The following is a 23611-nucleotide window of genomic DNA, read 5'->3' as shown; positions in this document are numbered from 1 at the left end:
AGGGGATCTGTCAGGGGGCGAGAAGCGGGCGGGGGGGGGGGGAAGGGGGATAGGAGGTGGAGGCTGGGCCTCGCCTGGCTTTTTTGGGGAGACACAGCCTCCCCTAACCAGCCCTCCATACAATTTTGGAAACCCGATGTGGCCCTCAGGCCAAAAAGTTTGCCCGCCCCTGCGCTATATGCATCCCATAATGTGCAGTGAGGAAAAATCCCAGTATGCACACAGCTCAGCGCAAAGCAAAGGATCATGGGATATCCCCTAAGACTCATGCTGTATGCTTATTACGCAGCAGACCCCCACCGTGTGCATGCCATAATGTAAACTGAAGTGGGTACACCCGTTCTGTAGGCATGCTATTAGTGTTGCTTCCTTATTGTGTGTTACCTAAAGCTTGCCAAATAGCTGCTGATTAAATCCCCTGTGTAGACAAACCCTAAAATAGAAACAGAACTGTCCTGTCCAGGAAATGGGAAATTTCTCTAAGATCTCTTTGGGAGCCGTGGTGACATAAGAATGGCCATACTGGGTCTTCCAATAGTGACCAATGCCAGGTGCTTCAGAGGGAATTAACAGAACAGGTCATCATCAAGTGATCCATTCCCCTGTCACCCATTCCCAGCTTCTGGAAAACAAAGGCTAGGGACACCATCCCTAATAGCCATTGATGGACCTATTCTCCATGAATTTATCTAGTTCTTTTTTGAATTGTTATAACTTGGCCTTCACAACATCCTCTGGCAAAGAGTTCCATAGGTTGACTGTGCGATGTGTGAAGAAATACTTCCTTTTGTTTGTTTTAAACGTGCTGCCTATTAATTTCATTTGGTGACCGCTAGTTCTTGTGTTGTGAGAAGGAATAAATAACACTTCCTTATTTACTTTCTCCAAACCAGTCATTATTCTATAGGTGACAGAGGATTAATCCAAAGGGGCCTAGGGAGACTGGAAATATGGTCAGAAGATTACAAAACAGGAATGCATTTCGGGGGAAATGTAAAATTTTAATGGTGAATCAGAAAAACAGCTATTCAGTGGGAGGTGAAATGTGCAGAAGAAGCAATGGGCAAAAGAGACCTAGAGTTGGGAATGAGCAGCAAACGTGCTATATTTATAATGAGATATAGGGTCAGCATATGCAAAAGGCATATAGCATGAAGGGGAAACCAGCTACTCCTTTCTCTGTGTTCCCTTCTGAAGTTTTGAGGAGAAGGGATGTGATGGGAGATTCAAGTGAGGATCACTGCTGGGACAGTGTTTCTTCTTCCTGAAAAGGTGTTTGTGTAGGTGGCAGGGGGGGCGTGCCTGGTGCACCTTTCCCTGCAAGGAGGTTAGAGGTGCAATTACGAGTAAGGAGAGAAAGGGCTCGCCATATACTTTGTACCAAGGCTGTGTTTGCGATGCTTCTTTTGATGGGATAGGAGACGGGTGTTGATCTGAATGTAGCATTGTGGTCCTTAGAGTTCCTATGCCAGATTAGTTGTGGTGGTGTGGAGAGGGTGGTCTGGAGGAAGTGGATGTAGTATGTATCACCAGGAGAACCAGTGAGCAAGCTGACATGTTAATGAAGTCAACTAGCAGTGAAGCAAGAAAGTAGGTCTCAGGAAGTGGGGGCTATCACTGTGCTCATCTGACACTAGTGTGTTATCTCCCCTAAAATGGCTGAAAGCACCAGAATGGGGGTGCCAGATCCTTCATTTCCCCTGTCCTCCCCAACTCTTTTTTTTTTCTTTTGGTAGCAGCAACAGGAATGAGAATTTGTCATTCCCTGTCCTGCTACAGGGAGGTCCCATCCCTCTGTCCTGAGCAGGAACATAGAGGTATCTGCTTACAGCTAGGAGGGGGTCAGTAAAATGGGGGAAAGTGCTGGCACAGGGTTAGAGGGTAGAATGTATTGGCTGTAGTGTTCCCTCTGACAAGAAATGTCGCCCCAAACAGTCTGACAGCAGTAGTCTTTCCATAGTCAACGTTGAATCCTGATTTTTAAACCCTCTTCACCACAACTTCCCCCTCACAAAAAATGGGATCCCATTGAAATGTCACACGCCCTATCTCATCCCGGAGCAGAGTTTGCTGTGAAGTTTGGTAAAAGTCAGAAATGGTGTTTCAAATAGCAGAGGTTCTCACAACGTCCCTGTTTACCCTGCAACAACCCCTTGGCTTTCTCAGGCTCATCTGAACTCCAGCCCATCCAACTTGAGTTGTTTGGAAGGCCTTTGAGGGAAAGGGGCCTCAGGCTGTGTTTCTGGGGTGCGTGGGATGGATTGCAGCATTACAACACTATAGGGAACTAGATATACATGTCTACAGCCTGACACCTACTGGCTTTGCTGAGCCATGGGGATGGGGGTGGGCTTTATGGATTTGTTGGAGGGAAATGCTACAGCACCTGAAGAGTAAACAAGCCAGTGGGATGAGCCATCTGACCCCTGCGGGAATGTCTCATCATGGAAAGATTGTCCTTGTCAGAATTTTACCTCAGTTTTTTTTAACTTAAGCCTCCAATCTCTCCTGTGCTCTCACCTCTGAGAATCCCTATGGCTAATTTCTGATTTTTATGTCAGAAAAAAAAGCACTGAATTATGTGAAATTCTCTAGAATTTATCCATGGACAGCCCCACAGGGAAATGGAACTTTCCACCTGTCTCTCACAATAGCATGTTCTGGCTGCTCAGGCAGTGGCTGAATCAGAGCAGGGGGGTAGCTGGGGTGGAACGTTTCTCTTGCTTTAAAGCAATTGAATTAATGCAAGCACCAATTTCTCCCTTTGATCCCAAATAGAAAGTGGCCTACCCTCCTTTCCTAGTATTGACTGTATAGTCGGAGCATAGAAACGGGATAGGCAGATATACAATGGAAAAACTGATATTCACAAGTGACAACGGCCTGTTTGAATGTAACTCAGGAATAAAAAAGTACACCAAATAGACACTACAGTGGTGGGGACACATAAAATCCTGGATTAATAAGAGGAGGTTGTTCTTGGGGCTGGAGGTGCATACTTAATTGCTGGAGTAGGGGGAAGGCTGAGCTGGGATGCAGAATTAATTAAGTAGAATATGAGTTTGGGGAGAAGCTGTGAATTCTCCGTGCCATCAGACAGTGTTTTAGACAACCTTTTATGATTTGATCTCAGCTGAGTCTTGTAGTGAGAGCTCCTGCAACAGGGGCCCAAATCCCCTTGTTCTATACCAGTGATAACTCAGACTGTGGCTCGCGAGCGGAAATTGGTTCTGTAATGTGTCTCCTTTGGCTCTTTGCAGCACATGATATTAAAACAGTGTGTGATTTAATTACAGTAGAACCTCTGCATTATGTACACCAGAGTTACAAACTGACCGGTCAACCACACACCTCCTTTGGAACCAGAAATACGCAGTCAGGCAGCAGAGATGAAATAAAAAAGCGAATACTGTACAGCACAGTACTGTGTTAAATGTAAACTACTAAAAAATAAATTGAAAGTCTAAAGAAAGAGTTGACAAAGTAAGGAGACTGTTTCTGTGCTTGTTTCATTTAAATTGAGATGGTTAAATCATCATTTTTATTCTGCATAGTAAAGTTTCAAAGCTGTAGTAAGTCAATGTTCAGTTGTAAACTTTTGAAAGAACCACCATAACATTTTGTTCAGAGTTACAAACATTTCAGAGCTACAAACAACCTCCATTCCCAAGGTATTTGTCCCTCTGAGGTTCTACAGTATTAACGAATCAAGTGCCCATCAAGTGCCCATCAGTATTAACGAATCAAGTGTCCATCAAAAAAGGAAAGAAGGAGAATCTGGGGAACTACAAACCGGTCAGCCTCACCTCAGTCCCTGGAAAAATCATGGAGCAGGTCCTCAAGGAATCCATTTTGAAGCACTTGGAGGAGAGGAAGGTGATCGGGAACAGTCAACATGGATTCATCAAGGGCAAGTCATGCCTGACCAACCTGATTGCCTTCTATGATGGGATAACTGGCTCTGTGGATATGGGGAAAGCGGTGGATGTGATATATCTTGACTTTAGCAAAGCTTTTGATACGGTCTCCCACAGTATTCTTGCCAGCAAGTTAAAAAAGTATGGACTGGATGAATGGACTATAAGGTGGATAGAAAGCTGGCTAGATTGTTGTGCTCAAAGGGTAGTGATCAATGGCTCGATGTCTACTTGGCAGCCAGTATCAAGTGGAATACACTAGGGGTCGGTCCTAGGGCCGGTTTTGTTCAACATCTTTATTAATGATCTGGATGATGGGATGGATTTCATCCTCAGCAAGTTCACAGATGACACTAAGCTGGGGGGAGAGATAGATATGCTGGACGGTAGGGGTAGGGTCCAGAGTGACCTAGACAAATTGGAGGATTGGGCCAAAAGAAATCTGATGAGGTTCAACAAGCACAAGTGCAGAGTCCTGCACTTAGGATGGAAGACTCCCATGCACCACTACAGGCTAGGGACCGACTGTCTAAGCGACAGTTCTGCAGAAAAGGACCTGGGGATTACAGTGGAGAAGCTGGATATGAGTCAGCAGTGTGCCCTTGTTGCCAAGAAGGCTAATGGCATATTGGGCTGTATTAGTAGGAGCATTGCCAGCAGATCGAGGGAAGTGATTATTCCCCTCTATTCCGCACTGGTGAGGCCACACCTGGAGTATTGCGTCCAGTTTTGGGCCCCCCACTACAGAAAGGATGTGGGACAAATTGGAGAGAGTCCAGTGTAGGGCAATGAAAATGATCAGGGGTCTGGGGCACATGACTTATGAGGAGAGGCTGAGGGAACTGGGCTTGTTTAGTTTGCAGAAGAGAAGAGTGAGGGGGGGATTTGATAGCAGCCTTCAACTATCTGAAGGGGGGTTCCAAAGAGGATGGAGCTAGGCTGTTCTCAGTGGTGGCAGATGACAGAACAAGGAGCAATGGTCTCAAGTTGAAGTGTGGGAGATCTAGGTGGAATAGGTGGAATAGGAAACACTATTTCACTAGGAGGGTGGTGAAGCACTGGAATGGGTTACCTAGGGAGGTGGTGGAATCTCCATCCTTAGAGGTTTTTAAGACCCAGCTTGACAAAGCCTTGGCTGGGATGATTTAGTTGGTGTTGGTCCTGCTTTGAGCAGGGGGTTGGACTAGATGACCTCCTGAGGTCTCTTCCAACCCTAATCTTCTATGATTCTATGCTCAAAGTTATTAACCAATCAGAATGCTTTTACTGTTATTAACCAATTAAGTTGTCAGCTTGCACTGTTATTAACTTAGTTGTTGTGAATATAATATATAAACTAAATATTTCCGGGGGCATACTGTTTTAAATATGAATAGTACTGTAACCCTGCTTCCCGTCAGAGTTGGCAGCAACAAGGGACGGGTTCAGTATTTAGGGGTTCCTTTTCAATAACACAATGCAAAACGGGCTCGAGCCCCCACCCAATGACCTTGGATAATTACGTACCACCCCCCTGGGTGCTTCTAAGAGGCAATACTTCCCCTCTTGCAAGCACAGAGTCTGAGTGTAGCAAAAGCCTTTTAATAAAGTAGGGAAACAATGCAGCATTAGGTTCGGGAAACGCAATAAACAGGATTCATAACACAAACCATGAGCAAAAGACCCACCGCCAAGTAAGTTGGGCAGTGTCCTTTTCCCCTCAGGGTCTTAAGTCCAGCAACCCAAAAGTTCCCCCACTCACAGTTGCTGTCCTTGGTCAGTGCAGCCCTAGAGTTCAGAAGTTCATTGGTAGAGTTCACCTCCCAGCCTGGGTGGAGGTATGGAGGCACCTTACACTCTCCGCTGCTCGGGCCCTCGACAGCTGATTGCCACATCTGTCTGTGGGATGCTGCTCCCGTCCTCTCCGCCAGCCGTCCCGCTAGCCGCGCCTCTCCACCAGCCGCCCAGCTGGCCATGCCTCTCCGCCAGCCATCCTGCTAGCTGCGCCTCTCCACCAGCTGCTCAGTTGGCTGTGTGTCTCCACTAGCCATCCAGCTGCCCATGCCTCTCCGCCAGCCATCCCGCTAGCTGTGCCCCTCCGCCAGGCGCCCAGCTGGCCATGCCTCTCTGCCAGCTGTCCTGCTAGCCGCGCCTCTCCACGAGCCACCCAGCTGGCTGCACTTCTCCACTAGCCGTCCTGCTATCAGCTCACCAATATGTCTTCAGGCCCCCGCTACTTAACACAGCTCTCTGTGATTTAAACTCTCAGTGATTTCAGCTGTTAGTAGGGGAGCCTCACTGCTGGTGCACCTGGATAGTCTTCTTGCATCAGAACCACTAGCCCAGAGTAGGTCTAATGCTTAGACCTAGGTATCAGTGATTTCAGCTCTGCAGCATGTAACAAGACTCTTACTTGAGTCTAAATTAGCTCTATTCTTACACAGTGGAGAGAGGAAGGATCAAGGTGGTGTTTAGAACCCTTAAAAGGGGCCCATACTACCAGGTACAAATACCTATCCCCAACCTCTCTCAATTCACTGGGCTTTGGAACCCATGCCCCTTGCCTAGTGAGTGCTGCTTAGTTGAGGGTGAGTCCCTTAGTCATAAAATGCCAAGTACAGTTCTACTGTCCTTGATTCACGTAACCGGGATAACAACCCTTTATTACTCCTGCCCCAATAAGGGTGCTAGGCAGGTTGGGTGTGCCCATGCAAAAGAAATCAGCCCCTGAAGTCCTTTTCCATAGCTCACCACCAGATGTCAAGGGAGACTCATTCTGACTGCTTACATTACTATAGTAAATGAAACAATGAATTCACACTACCGAGTACCATTCTATACATTTGGGAGAATGGGCAGCTCTGAAATTGTTGCACGCACTGGGGTGGGCAGGAGGAATTCAAACATCAAAAGATAACCAAAAACATGATATAATATTTTTTTAAGTCTCTTGATTTTTTGGGGTCTGACTCATGATTCTGAACTATTGAGGGTGTTAATACTGTGGTTACTCCCACTGCCCTGCTATGTTGGGCTCACTGCACAGCCAATGTTGTCTACTCAGTGAATGAAATAGTGGCTTCTGGTGACTAACAGGGTATCTGCTGGCACTTGAAAAATTTTGACTGTAGCTGATCATGTCACTAAGCTACATTTAGAAATGCCCCAAAATAGGAGTGCTTGGGATAATATAACAGGTACTGGCATAATAAAATCATAGGACTGGAAGGGACCTCGAGAGGTCATCTAGTCCAGTTCCCTGCACTCACGGCAGGACTAAGTATTATCTAGACCATTCTTGACAGATGTTAGTCTAACCTACTATTAAAAATCTCCAATGATGGGGATTCCACAACCTCCCTAGGCAATTTATTCCAGTGTTTAACTACCCTGACAGTTAGGAAGTTTCTCCTAATGTCCACCCAAACCTCCCTTGCTGCATTTAAGCCCATTGCTTCTTGTCCTATCCTCAGAGGTTAAGAAGAACAATTATTCTCCCTCCTCCTTGTAACAACCTTTTATGTATTTGAAAACTGTTATTATGTCCCCTCTCAGTCGTCTCTTTTCCAGACTAAACAAACCCAATTTTTTCAATCTTCCTTCACAGGTCATGTTGTCTAGACCTTTAATCATTTTTGTTGCTCTTCTCTGGGCTTTCTCCAATTTGTCCACATCTTTCCTGAAATGTGGCACCCAGAACTGGACACAATACTCCAGTTGAGGCCTAATCAGCATGGAGTAGAGCAGAAGAATTACTTCTCATTTCTTGCTTACAACACTCCTGTTAATACACCCCAGAATGATGTTTGCTTTTTTTGCAACAGTGTTACATTGTTGACTCATATTTAGCTTGTCTTCCACTGTGACCCCCAGATCCCTTTCTGCAGTACTCCTTCCTAGGCAGTCATTTCCCATTTACTGAAGTATTACCTTAAATCTTGTCTGTCTCTACCATTGCGTCGCTGGAGAGCTTTACCGAGAATGCTCCCCAGCTTCCTAAGACAGATTTAAAGAACAGAACCTATATTTAACAAATTACAACAGAAAAGATCCATCTGAGAAAGCAGTTTCAGCACTCATCCAGATCTGGTCATCATCTGGTTTTGAGAGGTGGGTTTTTGTTTGGTGGATTCGTCTACATCAGCAGTTGGCAACCTTTCAGAAGTGATGTGCTGAGTCTTCATTTATTCGCTCAGATTTAAGGTTTTGTGTGCCAGTAATAAGAATCCATGTGATCCATGCTGAACTGCGCCCCCTCTTGGCCCTGTCTGCACCCCTCACTGCCCCAGGCTGGGGCCAGAGGGCCATAGCTGGGGGAAGCTGCAGAGCCCCAGGCCGGCAGCCAGGACCCCAGGCCAGCAGCAAAGCTCCCCAGACAAGTGGCTGTGACCCAGGGCCAGCAGAGGGCTGAGCAAGGCCAGCGAATGGAACCCCGACTAGCAGGGGGCTGGTGGCTGGTATCCCAGGCCAGCAGCTGAGCCCCCTGGACTGGTGGCCGAGACTGGGGCCTGGCAGCGGGCTGAGGGGGCGCGTGGCCAGAACCCCAGCTGGCAGTGGGCCAGCGGCCGGTACCCCAGGCCGGCAGCAAAGCCCCTGGGACCAGTGCCGTGACCCAGGGCCGGCAGCGGGCTGAGTGGGGCTAGCAGATGGAACCCTGGCTGGTAGAGGACCGGTGGACAGTACCCCAGGCCAGCAGTGGAGCCCCCGGGACCGGTGGCCAGGACCCGGGCAGTGTGAGTGCCACTAAAAATCAGCTCGTGTGCCGCCTTTGGCACGTGTGCAATAGGTTGCCTACCCCTAGTCTAGATTATCCAACCGCAAAGGTGTAGCCTTCTCTTCAGTTAGTTCAGGATTTATTCACAACAGCATTTGCTCCTGTCACTAAAATTGTGATGGAAGTGCCATTGCTATCAGGGTCACACAGTAATTCAGCTGGGTTTGGAATGAGCTGAAGATGCTGCCATTTCTTTTGTGCTTAGTACCTTGATCCCTGTAGGATCTTAGAGTACACATCTTATGTCCACTAACAACAGCTGGTGATGTCAATATTTTTCCTTATTCCTTTTTTTCAGAACTGATCTCCTGGTTTAAGCTTGGACGAGCTTTGTTCTGCATTCTAAACATCCCTCCGTTTCTGGGTCTGGTTCTATCTTGTGTTATCTCTGCTATTTTAGATATGTACAAGTGGCATATTAAAGTCCCCATGTGAGGGTTCCCTCCCCACTCTGAACTCTGGGGTACAGATGTGGGGACCCGCATGAAAGACCCCCTAAGCTTATTTCTATCATCTTAGGTTAAAAACTTCCCCAAGGCACAAATTCTTCCTTGTCCTTGGACTGTATTGCTGTCACCACCAAGTGAGTTAGACAAAGATTTAGGAAAAGGACCACTTGGAGTTCCTGTTTCCCCAAAATATCCCCCCAAACCCCTTCACCGCCTGTCCTAGGGAGGCTTGAGAATAATATACCAACCAAATAGGTAAACAAGGTGAGCACAGACCAGACCCTTGAGTTTTTAGGATGCTAAAAACCAATTAGGTTCTTAAAAGCAGAACTTTATTATAAAGAAAAAAGTAAAAGCAGCGCCTTTGTAAAATCAGGATGGAAGGTAATTTTACAGGGTAATAAGATTTAAAACACAGAGCATTCTCCTCTTGGCAAAACTTCAAAGTTACAAAAAACAGGAATAAACCTCTTGCTTAGCATAGGGAAAATTCACAAGCTGAAACAAAAGACAATCTAACGCATTTCCTTGCTTTTACTTACAATTTTTGTAATCTTAATTCAGGTAGGCTTTTAGGAGAGGGTTTTTTTCCCCCCTGCCTCGTCCCTTTTTCTGTCCCGAGAGAGCACACAAAGAGAGCACAAACAAAACCTCCCCCACAGATTTGAAAGGATCTTCTTTCCTTATTGGTCCTTTTGGTTAGGTGCCAACCAGGTTATTTGAGCTTCTTAACCCCTTACAGGTAAAGGAGGGATTTTATGCTACAGGTGGCACAACATATTTCTAAGCACATCTGATTTTCCCAAGAGCTAGTTCCCTTACATGCACATGAAATGTCCCCCCAATATATAGGAGAGACAAGGTGGTTGAAGTAATACTTTTTATTGGAACAACTTCTGTTGGTGAAAGAGACAAGCTTTCAAGCTTCACAGACCCCTTCCTCAGGTCTGAGAACCTCCCAATATATAAAAAGAAAAGGAGGACTTGTGGCACCTTAGAGACTAACCAATTTATTAGAGCATCTAATGCTCTAATAAATTGGTTAGTCTCTAAGGTGATGCTCTAATAAATTGGTTAGTCTCTAAGGTGCCACAAGTCCTCCTTTTCTTTTTGCGAATACAGACTAACACGGCTGCTACTCTGAAACCTCCCAATATATAGACAGGAGTTGGGTTTAAAATTTGTTAGTCTCTAAGATGCCACAAGTACTCCTTTTCTTTTTACAGAACTCATTGATTCTGTGGCCAGTGCACTCCTTTGTCACTGTTTTGTTGAATGAACCCATCAAACCTAGCGGTTTCTCATTTCCATACAATAAAATCGTTCTCTTTGTTGGCACTAGTTTAGTCTTGTTCAGAGCAGAGAGTTGTTATGCTTTTGCCTATTATTTAACATTTAAAGAACAACAAAATGAGCCAGTGGTTGCATCTAGACAAATCCCTTGTTCAGCTCCGGGAAAAAGGGATTCTGTGAGTTGCTGCTATTGTCACATGACAATTCCTGGTTCCTTAGCATTACCACTGTCACGTGACAAGGGCTAGTGCTCCCGCTGCTGAGACTGCTGCTGCTGCCTTATTTTTTACCAGGAGCCCTAGCACGGTAGCTGCGGTTCACTTTCTTCTCTTCCTGTTTTGCATGGTAAGATTTTTCTGTTCCAAGCAAGGTGGGGGATAGTTTCAGACTGTAACTAGCTTCTTTCGGAGCGAAGACTCCAGGTAACCGAGAGAACTTGGGGAACGTGATTGTAAATCTGTGCCTTCCAGGGGTGGCAGGTTTATATAATTTTTGGTGGTGCCCAAAACCCGCCCCTGCCCAAACTCCACCCCCCACCTGCCTAAGGCTCTGGGAGGGAGTTTGGATGGGGGAGGAGGTCTGGGGTGCAGGCCCTATGCTGGGGCAGGGGATTGGGGTGCAGGGTGCAGACTCTGGGAGAGGGTGCAGAGGGAGGGGTGGTGGGGGGTGAGGGCTGTGGGGTATGGCTGCAGATGAGGAGTTTGGGGTGTGGGAGGGGCTCAGGGTGAGAGTAGGGGTGTAGGGGGTGAGGGCTCTGTCTGGGGCTGGGGGGTTGGGGTGTTAGAGAGGCTCAGGGCTGGGGCAGAGGGTTGGAGTGCAGGGGGATGAGGGCTCTGACTGGGACTGGAGATAAGGTGTCTGGGGTGCTGGAGGGGCTCAGGGCTCGGGCAGAGGGTTAGGGTGTGGGGGGATGAGGGTGCTGGCTGGGACTGGAGATGAGGGGTTTGTGGTGTTGGAGAGGCTCAGGGCTAAGTCAGGGGGTTGGAGTGCAGGGGGATGAGGGCTCTGGCTAGGACTGGGGATAAGGTGTTTGGGGTGGTGGAGGGGCTCAGGGCTAGGGTAGAGGGTTGAGGGTGTGTGTGGGGGGGTTAAAGCTCTGGCTGGGGGTGTGGGCTCTGGGGTGGGGCAGGGCTGGGGATGAGTTTAGGGTGCATGCAGGCTGCTCTGGGACAGGGCCCAGAGAGGAGGACTCCCCCAGCCCTTTCCCTGCTGGCAGCAGTGAACTCTGGGGGAGGAGCCCCCCTTTCCCGCCCCCTCAGCAGCACATTCATCCCCACCACTGTCACTGCATGTGCTCCTAGGGCCTCTCTCAGGTCCAGGAATCTCCCTCGCCTCCCCCATGGTGGGTGTGGGGGGGTGCTGCGTGCGCCTCCTCCCCTGCTGTTGCCCCTGATTGTAGCCTCACTGGAAGTGAGCAATGGGGCTGCCTCCTTGCTCAGCATGGGGCAGGAGCAATGACTGCGGGCGGGGGGGCCCCTGTGCTGGTGAAGGGTCCCGCCGGAAAAGGGAAGGGTCTGAGGTGGAAGGGCAGGCTCACAGTCAGTCTTCCCTGGCAGTCGAGAGGGGATGGGGGGCAGTAGGACCCTGCAGCAGCAGTTGCTGCAGGGAGGCAGCATGGAGCTGCACAGCAGAGGCAGGGACACTCTGCTCCGGTGGGTGGGGGCAGCAAGGGGAGGCCAGGGGACACTCGTAGGAGGCGAGGCGTGAGGTGGTGGCAGGTGGGCGGGGTCGGGGGACACCCAGCCCCAAATATTGGTGGAGCTGGGCCTCTGGGCTCTGAATATTGCTGATGCCAAGGCACCACGGGCCAATATAACTTGCCGCCTATGGCCCCTTCCACCCCCCATGTCTGCTCCATGTGTGACTGTACCGCTCAGATCTGCTGACTTTACTGACACTCACACACAGGTTCTTGGTCCTGTTAGCACATGCAGGAGCCAATCCAGGTAGGGGAGCGCCTATGCACCCGGAAATGGAAGTCACCAAATCTCCTAGCAGAGTGGGAGGAGATAGAAAGGAAGAGGGACTGAAAGAGACAGGAAAAATAATGAGAGGTGATGAGCTCCCAGTGCTACCCAGTCCTGTTACTGCATCATCACTGTGCAAATTGAGAGGAACAAGAATAAAAAGGCAGTGCCCTATCTCTGTCTAGTAACCATACAGCAGAGGAAATGCTCTGCTCTTAGGGACATTGTCAGGGAAGCTCCCCAAAGTGTAGCGTTTTATTCTGCTCCTCTACAGAAATTTGTTCAGTCTGTTAAAGGGAGGTTACACAAATGTCTTAGTTCATTTAGTTCTGGGGAAGATGCTGGGTCTGGACTGTAGTAAAGGGACCAAGTGGTTTTCAATATCAGAGTTTAGAATATCTGTGCCCAAGGAAAGCCTGAGGAGAATTTAGCTTTAAAATGGACCAAAACCCTTTATCACCCTGACACGTTGTAGAATAGCTTCCTGTTTGTCACTCCAGATTACCTGTTATATTAATTTAGATGGAATATACGGGCTAAGATAACCCAGTCACTAAACAGTAAGAAGATCTGAAGTTTGGTATACAGAGACCTCAGCCTGGTTAGTACCATGGCAAATGCACCATTTTAACCTTTTATTAAAGATATAGAAAAGGAAAAACAGTTAAAGTGTTGAAATGTAAAGTATTAAGTAAGGCTTTCATTTTAACAACATTTCTTCTTCCCTTTCTCTCTAGCTGGAGAGAGTTTTAAAGGCAAAACCCCCTTGTTTGACAATCTCTTAGATAGTATCAAAGATGGTAATAACTATCCTTTGGGGAAAAGACAGGAAGTTAGTTGAGGTGGGCTGGAGCTATTGTGTTAAAGACCCATCCCATTTCATCTCAGGTGGTATTTTGGATTCAGCTAGAGCTGGTAGGGAGGGTGATGTCATTTGTATCCCTCTTGCTACGGGAGGAAGCACAGGCAGGAATGTCTGTGAGGGGAGGGCTCCTGCCTCATACTGAGAATGAGGGGTGATCAGCAGGTTATCTCAAGTGCTTATATACGAATGCACAAAGCCTTGGAAACAAGCAGGGAGAACTGGAGTTCCTGGTGATGTCAAGGAATTATGACGTGATTGGAATAACAGAAACTTGGTGGGATAACTCACATGACTGGAGTACTGTCATGGATGGTTATAAACTGTTCAGGCAGGGCAGAAAAGGTGGGGAAGTAGCACTGTATGTAAGGGAGCAGTATGACTGCTCAGAGCTCCAGTACGAAACTGCAGAAAAACCTGAGTCTCTCTGGATTAAGTTTAAAAGTGTGAGCAACAAGAGTGATGTAGTGATGGGAGTCTGCTATAGACCACCGGACTAGGGGGATGAGGTGGATGAGGCTTTCTTCCAGCAGCTCGCAGAAACTATGAGATCGCACGCCCTGATTCTCATGGGTGACTTTAATTTTCCTGATATCTGCTGGGAGAGCAATACAGCGGTGCATAGACAATCCAGGAAGTTTTTGGAAAGCGTAAGGGACAATTTCCTGGCGCAAGTGCTAGAGGAGCCAACTGTGGGGGAGCTTTTCTTGACCTGCTGCTCACAAACCGGGAAGAATGAGGCAGTGACCATGAGTTGGTTGAGTTCAGGATCCTGACACAGGGAAGAAAGGTAAGCAGCAGGGTACGGACCCTGGACTTCAGGAAAGCAGACTTCGACTCCCTCAGGGAACGGATGGGTAGGATCCCCTGGGAGACTAACATGAAGGGGAAAGGAGTCCAGGAGAGCTGGCTGTATTTCAAGGAATCCCTGTTGAGGTTACAGGGACAAACCATCCCGATGTGTCGAAAGAATAGTAAATATGGCAGGCGACCAGCTTGGCTTAACGGTGAAATCCTAGCGGATTTTAAACATAAAAAAGAAGCTTACAAGAAGTGGAAGGTTGGACATATGACCAGGGAAGAGTATAAAAATATTGCTCGGGCATGTAGGAATGAAATCAGGAGGGCCAAATCGCACCTGGAGCTGCAGCTAGCGAGAGATGTTAAGAGTAACAAGAAGGGTTTCTTCAGGTATGTTGGCAACAAGAAGAAAGCCAAGGAAAGTGTGGGCCCCTTAATGAATGAGGGAGGCAACCTAGTGACAGAGGATGTGGAAAAAGCTAATGTACTCAATGCTTTTTTTGCCTCTGTCTTCACTAACAAGGTCAGCTCCCAGACTACTGCGCTGGGCATCACAACATGGGGAATAGATGGCCAGCCCTCTGTGGAGAAAGAGGTGGTTAGGGACTATTTAGAAAAGCTGAACGTGCACAAGTCCATGGGGCCGGATGAGTTGCATCCGAGAGTGCTAAAGGAACTGGCGGCTGTGATTGCAGAGCCATTGGCCATTATCTGTGAAAACTCGTGGCGAACGGGGGAAGTCCCGGATGACTGGAAAAAGGCTAATGTAGTGCCAATCTTTAAAAAAGGGAAGAAGGAGGATCCTGGGAACTACAGGCCAGTCAGCCTCACTTCAGTCCCCGGAAAAATCATGGAGCAGATCCTCAAAGAATCAATCCTGAAGCACTTACATGAGAGGAAAGTGATCAGGAACAGTCAGCATGGATTCACCAAGGGAAGGTCATGCCTGACTAATCTAATCACCTTCTGTGATGAGATTACTGGTTCTGTGGATGAAGGGAAAGCAGTGGATGTATTGTTTCTTGACTTTAGCAAAGCTTTTGACACGGTCTCCCACAGTATTCTTGTCAGCAAGTTAAAGAAGTACGGGCTGGATGAATGCACTATAAAGTGGGTAGAAAGTTGGCTAGATTTTCGGGCTCAACGGGTAGTGATCAATGGCTCCATGTCTAGTTGGCAGCCGGTGTCAAGTGGAGTACCCCAGGGGTCGGTCCTCAGGCCGGTTTTGTTCAATATCTTCATAAATGATCTGGAGGATGGTGTGGATTGCACGCTCAGCAAATTTGCGGATGATACTAAACTGGGAGGAGTGGTAGATACGCTGGAGGGCAGGGATAGGATACAGAGGGACCTAGACAAATTGGAGGATTGGGCCAAAAGAAATCTGATGAGGTTCAATAAGGATAAGTGCAGGGTCCTGCACTTAGGACGGAAGAACCCAATGCACAGCTACAGACTAGGGACCGAATGGCTAGGCAGCAGTTCTGCGGAAAAGGACCTAGGGGTGACAGTGGACGAGAAGCTGGATATGAGTCAGCAGTGTGCCCTTGTTGCCAAGAAGGCCAGTGGCATTTTGGGATGTATAAGTAGGGGCATAGCGAGCAGATCGAGGGACGTGATCGTCCCCCTCTATTCGACATTGGTGAGGCCTCATCTGGAGTACTGTGTCCAGTTTTGGGCCCCACACTACAAGAAGAATGTGGATAAATTGGAAAGAGTCCAGCGAAGGGCAACAAAAATGATTAGGGGTCTGGAACCCATGACTTATGAGGAGAGGCTGAGGGAACTGGGATTATTTAGTCTGCAGAAGAGAAGAATGAGGGGGGATTTGATAGGTGCTTTCAACTACCTGAGAGGTGGTTCCAAAGAGGTTGGTTCTAGACTATTCTCAGTGGTAGAAGAGGGCAGGACAAGGAGTAATGGTCTCAAGTTGCAGTGGGGGAGGTTTAGGTTGGATATTAGGAAAAACTTTTTCACTAGGAGGGTGGTGAAACACTGGAATGTGTTGCCTAGGGAGGTGGTGGAATCTCCTTCCTTAGAAGTTTTTAAGGTCAGGCTTGACAAAGCCCTGGCTGGGATGATTTAATTGGGTATGGGTCCTGCTTTTGAGCAGGGGGTTGAACTAGATGACCTCCTGAGGTCCCTTCCAACCCTGATATTCTATGATTCTGTGCTAGCCTGGTCTAGTCAGGAAATCTCTTGGGATGACAAAAACTCAGCATCCCAAGAGGTGGTGGGGGGTAGCAGCTGTGATGGTGAAGTTTGCTTCAGTAGTGTCTCTCTGTTCTTCTATCTATTCTAGTCCTCCCAAAGTCTCTTTCTTTCAGGACCAAAAAAAGGGAGTGATGCATGCCAGTGACGCTTGAGGAAGCAGCTATGTGTTTAACCTAGGCAGAGAGGGACCTTTAAGGTGGGAGGGGCCCTCTGCAAAGACTTTGAGCAGGAGAATGACCAGATTCTGCTATCAGTGGTGAAGGATTTATTTGTCCATGTTTAGTAGGAGCTTTGTGGTCTCTGGTGTGCCCAGGGTGACTTTAGCTCTGCGTTCTTCTCTGGTTCCTGGAAGGTAGAAACAGTCTACGCAATATCTTTCAAGCAGCCCAAAAATAACTGAATAATTTGTGTTTGTCTCTTCTTTGGAGTTTTTCTTTCTTTTTTCCCTTTCATTCATTCATTCATTCATTCATTCATTCATTCATTCATTCATTCATTCATTCATTCATTCATGTATGTATGTATGTTTATCTATCTATCTATCTATCTATCTATCTATCTATCTATCTATCTATCTATCTTCCTTCCTTCCCACTCTCATTTTATGCTCTATCCCTCTCCCTGCTTATTTCCTTCTCTCTCAGTCCCCCTTGCCTTTCCTGAATCATGCTTTCTCCTCCCTTTCCCCATCTTCTCTCTTAATATTTTACCCCACTCTTCATCCTTTAATACTCTCTTCACCTCCCCACCAACAGTTTCCTCACCTTCCTCACTCAGCCCAGTTTCTCATTCAGATGTCCCAAAATTGCCACTCTTAGGTCATGACCCCCCCCATTCCAGTCTACCCCACACAAATCATACATCATCCACGCTGTCACATACAGACCTAGCCACTTACACACCAGTCATCCTGCCATTCTACCCCTCAGGCCCATATCTCTCACACATTAGTCACCTTACTATTCAGACCCCCAGTCACACGCCAACCTACTTTCTTCTTTGGCTAGTGGAATGTCTCCCACAGAGACCCTGAGGTCGTTCCCAGCAGTCCCATCCACATGGAAGTGGCAGAGATAGTTTTCCCTGGTCTCCATGGAAGAGTAGAGTAAGAGTGGGGAGAACAGGAGTTGGCCTCTTTCCTTCAGGTCAGGGAAAGTTTGAGCCCCTTACTGAATGGGGGAGGCAACCTAGTGACAGAGGATGTGGAAAAAGCTAATGTACTCAATGCTTTTTTTGCCTCTGTCTTCACAAACAAGGTCAGCTCTCAGACTACTGCACTGGGCAGCACAGTATGGGGAGGAGGTGACCAGCCCTCTGTGGAGAAAGAAGTGGTTCAGGACTATTTAGAAAAGCTAGATGAGCACAAGTCCATGGGGCCAGATGCACTGCATCCAATGGTGCTAAAGGAGTTGGCGGATGTGATTGCAGAGCCATTGGTCATTATCTTTGAAAACTCATGACAATTGGGGGAGGTCCCGGATGACTGGAAAAAGGCTAATGTAGCACCCATCTTTAAAAAAGGGAAGAAGGAGGGTCCGGGGAACTACAGGCCAGTCAGCCTCAGCTCAGTCCCTAGAAAAATCATGGAGCAGGTCTTCAAGGAATCAATTTTGAAGCACTTTGAGGAGAGGAACGTGATCAGGAAAGTCAGCATGGATTCACGAAGGGCAAGTCATGCCTGGCTAACCTAATTGCCTTCTATGATGAGAACTGGCTCTGTGGATGAGGGGAAAGTAGTGGACCTGTTATTCCTTGACTTTAACAAAGCTTTTGATATGGTCTCTCACAGTATTCTTTCCAGCATGTGAAAGAAGTATGGGCTGGATGAATGGACTGTAAGGTGGATAGAAAGCTGGCTAGATCATCAGGCTCAGCAGGTAGTGATCAATGGTTCCGTGTCTAGTTGGCAGCCGGTATCAAGCGGAGTGCCCCAAGGGTTGGTCCTGGGGCCGGTTTTGTTCAATATCTTCATTAATGATCTGTAGAATCACCTGGATTGCACCCTCAGCAAGTTTGCAGATGACACTAAACTGGGAGGAGTGGTAGATATGCTGGAGGGTAGGAATAGGATACAGAGGGCCCTAGACAAATTGGAGGATTGGGCCAAAAGAAATCTGATGAGGTTCAACAAGGACAAGTGCAGAGTCCTGCACTTAGGATGGAAGAATCCCATGCACAGCTACAGACTAGGGACTGAGTGGCTAGGCAGCAGTTCTGCAGAAAATGACCTAGGGGATACAGTGGACGAAAAGCTGGATATGAGTCAACAGTGTGCTCTTGTCGCCAAGAAGGCTAATGGCATTTTGGGCTGTATAGGTAGGAGCATTGCCAGCAGATTGAGGGACATGATCATTCCTCTCTATTCGGCATTGGTGAGGCCTCCTCTGGAGTACTGGGTCCAATTTTGGGCCCCACACTACAAGGAGGATTTGGAAAGAGTCCAGTGGAGGGCAACAAAAATTATTAGGAGGCTGGAGCACATGACATATGAGGAGAGGCTGAGGGAACTGCGATTATTTAGTCTGCAGAAGAGAAGAATGAGGGGGGATTTGATAGCTGCTTTCAACTACCTGAAAGGGGGTTCCAAAGGGGATGGAGCTAGGCTGTTCTCAGTGCTAGCAGATGACAGAACAAGGAGTCATGGTCTCAAGTTGCAGTGGGGGGAGGTTTAGGTTGGATATTAGGAAAAACTTTTTCACTAGGAGGGTGGTGAAGCACTGGAATGCGTTACCTAGGGAGGTGGTGGAATCTCCTTCCTTAGAGGTTTTTAAGGTCAGGCTTGACAAGCCCTGGCTGGGATGATTTAGTTGGGGATCGGTCCTGCTTTGAGCAGGGGGGTGGACTAGATGACCTCCTGAGGTCCCTTCCAACCCTGATATTCTGTGATTCTATGGACAAGTGAGTGGGAGCAGGCAGTGCTAGCATAGAACAGGACATTGTTCCTTCTCTTCAGCAGCCCTGTGGTCTAGATAGGGGGTCACCACCATCAGCAAATGCCTGGTGGCATGCTCCCTGTTATGTATTCACTCCTGATAGCTCCAAAAGCTTGTGGGAAGAGACTGTATTCCCCTATCTCCTCCATTTGGGAAGGAGGATCAGAGATACCACACCACTGCCAATCTCCCTCTTCCCAGGGCTTCCAAGGGGGAAAAAACTGTGACATTAACCTGTCACTGGTCAGTCACACACATAGAATGGCTGTTCCTCCACTCTTGGGGCTGGTTCTGTTCTCTAGCAGGCCCTGGTCTCTAACCGGCTGGGTTAGAGATGTGCAAATGGCACAGTAATACTCTGCCATAGTCCCCCATGGTGTGGAGATCTCTGAATCTCCTACAAGTGGCACAACACACTTAACAGCACATCTAACTTTCCCAGGAGCTATTTCCTTTCCATGAAGATGAAATGTCCCCCCAGCAAAGAGAGGGCCAGGGTTTTTTGTAGCAAGATGTGACAAACCTTGATCTTGCTCATTTTTCCTACCCTGAGCAGAATTTCCAGTTAAAAAACCAGATATAATCTCCCTCATAGAACGAGAGGAAGAGCCGTGGGTTCCTGATCTTCTGGACTACGAGGAAAAGGAGATGCTGAGTGGCACCTGTGCAGGTGAGGAATAAGCTCAACTGTCTGGAGAACTGTCAGTGAGCAGAATAAAACTCTGGAATTCCTCCAGAAATGCTGTGAGCTGGCACCATTTTGTCCCATTATTGTAACCAATACTCATCATGTTCTCAAGACAGATATCTCTGAGGACTTCCCAGCCATACTGATTAATTTCAGGTGGGCGTCTGTGACCTCACTTGTTGTTCTGCTGAGAGTTCAGATGGAATGTGGAGGGAGAATAGGGCCTCTCCCCCTCTTTGGGGGAAGAATCTGCTCTCAGTTTATGATTTAGTCCTGTTTGAAACCTGGAACGCTTCTAGTCCTGAAACCATATTTCAAGCTAGACTGTGAGCACTCTGGGACAGGGACTCTACTTATTAGTTGTTTGTACAGTGTCTAGGGAGTGGGTCCCTGATTGGGTCTCCCAGGAGCTGTGGTCAACTTGATTTCTTTTAATTGACTAAATTTTAAAAAAATCAATTCTTCCTTTAAACAATATAACTTAATTTATAACATTTCCTCTAAAATTCGTTACTGGTGCTTTTCTGCTGTGCTGTTTATTCAGAAGGTTCTTTTCACCATTCTTTTACTATCTTATGGGTAACCTGTAAAAAAAACAGTAGGTACAATGTGTTCATATGGAAATATGATATTCCCTTTCCCAAGGTTTCCTTTTTCTCCAGTCACTCTTCTCTAGATTCTCATTTTATTCTAACAGGTGATGGGATTGTGAATGAGAATGAGGAGGAGAATCCACACCAGGACAGTCATGAGTCAATGGAACCACATGGCACGTTATCAGGAGCATCCCAAAGGAATATTTCCCAGTGTCCTGAGCAGGATAAAGCTTGTGAGGGTCAGCACAGATCAGAAAGGCACCAAAGAACTCCTCCAGGAAAGAGACGAGGTAAATCAACTGCATGTGAAATAGGTTTTAGGAAACTGCCAGACATTATCCACCTAGGAAATCCCAAAATGGGGAAATCAGTAATATGTGATGACTGTGGGAAAAGCTTCCGGCTGAGATCAAACCTCAGACAGCATCAAAGGATTCACACTGGAGAGAAACCCTTTGGATGTGCTGAGTGTGGGGAAAGCTTCCGGCAGCGCTCACATCTTATTCAGCATAAGACAAAGCACACGGGGGAGAGACCCTATGAATGTACCGAGTGTGGGAAAAGCTTCAGTATGAGCTCAAAACTCATTCGGCATCAGATAATCCACACAGGAGAAAAACCCTATAAATGTGGTGAGTGTGGCAAGAGCTTCATTGGGAACTCACAGCTTATCCTGCACCAGAGAGTCCACACGGGTGAGAGACCCTACAAATGTGGTGACTGTGGGAAGAGCTTCAGTGTGAGCTCAGCCCTTACTCAACATCAGAGAACCCATACTGGAGAGAAACCTTATGAATGCGCTGAGTGTGGGGAAAGCTTCCGGCAGCGCTCGCACCTCATTCAGCATCAGAGAATTCATACGGGTGAGAGACCCTATGAGTGTTCCGAGTGTGGGAAGAGCTTCAGTGTGAGCTCTGCCCTCATTCAGCATCAGAGATTTCACACGGGGGAAAGACCTTATGAGTGTGCTGAGTGTGGGAAAAGCTTCACAGTGAGCTCACACCTGATACAGCACCGGAGAGTTCATACAGGGGAAAAGCCCTATGAATGTGCTGACTGTGGGAAAGGCTTCCTTTGGAGATCAGCCCTTCTCCGACATCAGAGAATCCACACAGGACAGAAACCCTATGAGTGTACTGAGTGTGGTGAAAGCTTCCGTCAGAGCGCGCATCTTATTCAGCATCAGAGAATCCACACTGGGGAGAGACCCTATGAATGTGTCGACTGTGGAAAGGGCTTCACTGTGAGCTCTGCCCTCATTCGACATCAGAGAATCCACATGGGAGGGAAACCCTAAAAATGGGCTGAAAGCTTCATGTCAGATATCCCTCCAGAGTCTCCCAATGGATAGTAGCCAGGCATGTTTCTTGCTTTGAGTCCATAAGGCTCTTCTCTTTTCACAGAGAATGAAAAATGCCTTGCTGAGGATGGTCAAGTTAAACAAAGAGGAAATGTTGGTGTAGAGAGATGAGTCATATAGGGGCCTGAGGTGTGGAGAGGAATGTATGGTGGGAGCCAGAGCCAGAGACCAGGAGGTGCTGTGGGCAGCAGGAGGATGGAACATTTGGAGATAAAAGGGAAGCTGGTGGTATAATTGGAGAGAAGTCATGTTGTGAAGGTTATCAATAAACATACATTTAAGAGAAAAGATAAAATTGCCCTTTCCCCTATGCCCAGGATGGGCTTTAGACAATTTATAGTGAGATTTTCACAGTCAAATGGGGCTTTTGGTGTATTTCAGGACTCATTGCTATGTAATATCAAGATGAGTGGGATAGGAGTAGGGCTGTTTTATTTCTGGCTCTGCTAGGGATTGTTTTCTAGTGGTTTAGAGAAGGAGGTGGAGAGTCAGGGCTCTTGGGTTCTACTTCCAACTCTGTCATTGATTTTTTTTTTCTGTGACCTTAGCTCACTTCACCTTGCTGTACCTAAGTTTTCCTGTCTGTAAAACTGAGATAATATTAATCACCTACATCACAGGGAGATTGTACTAGTTAATATCTATATTACAGTAGTGCCCATAGGCCCCAATGACAGTCATGGCCTCATTGTATTAGGTGCTGCACGAACAGGATTACATGGTTCCTGTCTGGAAGAGTTTACAGTTTAAAAAAACAGCTTATTTTTTGGGATTCTCTTGTACCTGTTACTAACTTGGAATATTAACAGAGTTATGGGATTAAGGATTCTTTTAGTTTTTCCTCTGAGTGTGGTTACTGCTGCATCTGGAAATGCTACAGCCTATGAGTTTAATTCTCGTTTCAAAAAACATCATCTTCATTATTTTTTAAATTGCTTAAAAATCCATGTCTCCTCCAGTTGCCTGGAAATTTTCTCACTGTCAAGAAGTATGTCAAAAAGATCCCAAAATAGGGTTAGCATAAATCACTATATCCAGCCCATTTACAAATGCTTGTGAACACCAGGAATCGGGTACGTGGAAACACAAGGGATCATTCAGGTTCTGGCTGTATTAAAGAAATTGCATCAATATAATAACTGTAGATGTGCTGCACAGCACAAATTGGGGCTGTCATCAGAGCAGCTCAGTCTGGTAACATAGACATAGTGACACCGGTGCAAATTTCCTTATTGTATACAGGGTCTTAGAACTGGCATGGCTCCTTCCTGAGAGACTGGTTATGTGGACACTTCAGCTGGAGACAGCGTACCCTGTCTTCTTCTTTCTGGAGTGTCTTCAGCACTATTCTTCTCTCTGTGGCTTCCATTTATCTTTAAGAATTTAGCAAATTTTCTTTGTTTAAATGGAACAGCCAGAGCTTGTTTTCAGATGTTCTGGCCAGACTCCATCTCAGGCTTTTGGCTCCCATCAGATGTCCGGATTTTGTCTTGTAGTACATTTTGGAATCCCTCAATTTCCTGTTCTGTCCCTTTCTCTGGATTAACCCCCCTCCCCCCAAAGCATACTCCACTGGCCTATTTTCTCTCAAAGGCCCCCCCTTGGAGGTTCTGGGTCCATAAAACTCAAGCACCAATGACAGACCACTTGTGATCATCTGAATATTGTCTGCTAATTGAAGTTATAAGATTCCACTGTATGGTGTTATTAACACGTTCCAAACTGAGGCTGGCAAACAGGTCTGTCTCAAACAAAGGAATGTGTGCTCTGCTTAATTT

The 23611-nt window shown here is 47.1% G+C and overlaps 1 protein-coding gene across 3 annotated transcripts; it reads left to right on the top strand.

Moving 5' to 3' along the window:
* Positions 1-10671: 10671 nt before the first annotated feature.
* Positions 10672-22680, top strand: LOC311527190 (uncharacterized protein). 3 transcript variants are annotated; one of them, XM_084640885.1, is made up of 3 exons: positions 10672-10757; positions 19785-19859; positions 20575-22680. In XM_084640885.1, exons 2-3 carry the CDS (start codon positions 19838-19840, stop codon positions 21768-21770), a joined length of 1218 nt encoding a protein of 405 aa, XP_084497011.1. In that variant the 5' UTR covers positions 10672-10757; positions 19785-19837; the 3' UTR covers positions 21771-22680. The 3 variants fall into 3 exon arrangements, with proteins under 3 accessions (XP_084497011.1, XP_084497012.1, XP_084497013.1); XM_084640886.1 differs by having other exon boundaries at positions 10678-10757; positions 19746-19859; XM_084640887.1 differs by lacking the exon at positions 10672-10757 and adding an exon at positions 13978-14031.
* The last annotated feature ends 931 nt before the right edge of the window (positions 22681-23611 follow it).

The sequence above is a fragment of the Lepidochelys olivacea genome, assembly GCF_965140295.1.
Source record: "Lepidochelys olivacea isolate rLepOli2 genome assembly, chromosome: 10".
Taxonomy (NCBI): domain Eukaryota; kingdom Metazoa; phylum Chordata; order Testudines; family Cheloniidae; genus Lepidochelys; species Lepidochelys olivacea.
The sequence above is the reverse complement of the archived record's forward strand: the minus strand, read 5'-3'. Positions and strand labels throughout refer to the sequence as shown.

What these genes read in the sequence shown, in the direction of transcription:
- LOC311527190 (XM_084640885.1), top strand. Translation starts at nt 19,838, where the DNA reads ATGCTGAGTGGCACCTGTGCAG. An exon ending in GCTGAGTGGCACCTGTGCAG is followed by an intron (nt 19,860 to 20,574) that starts GTGAGGAATAAG and finishes TTATTCTAACAG; the next exon opens with GTGATGGGATTGTGAATGAG.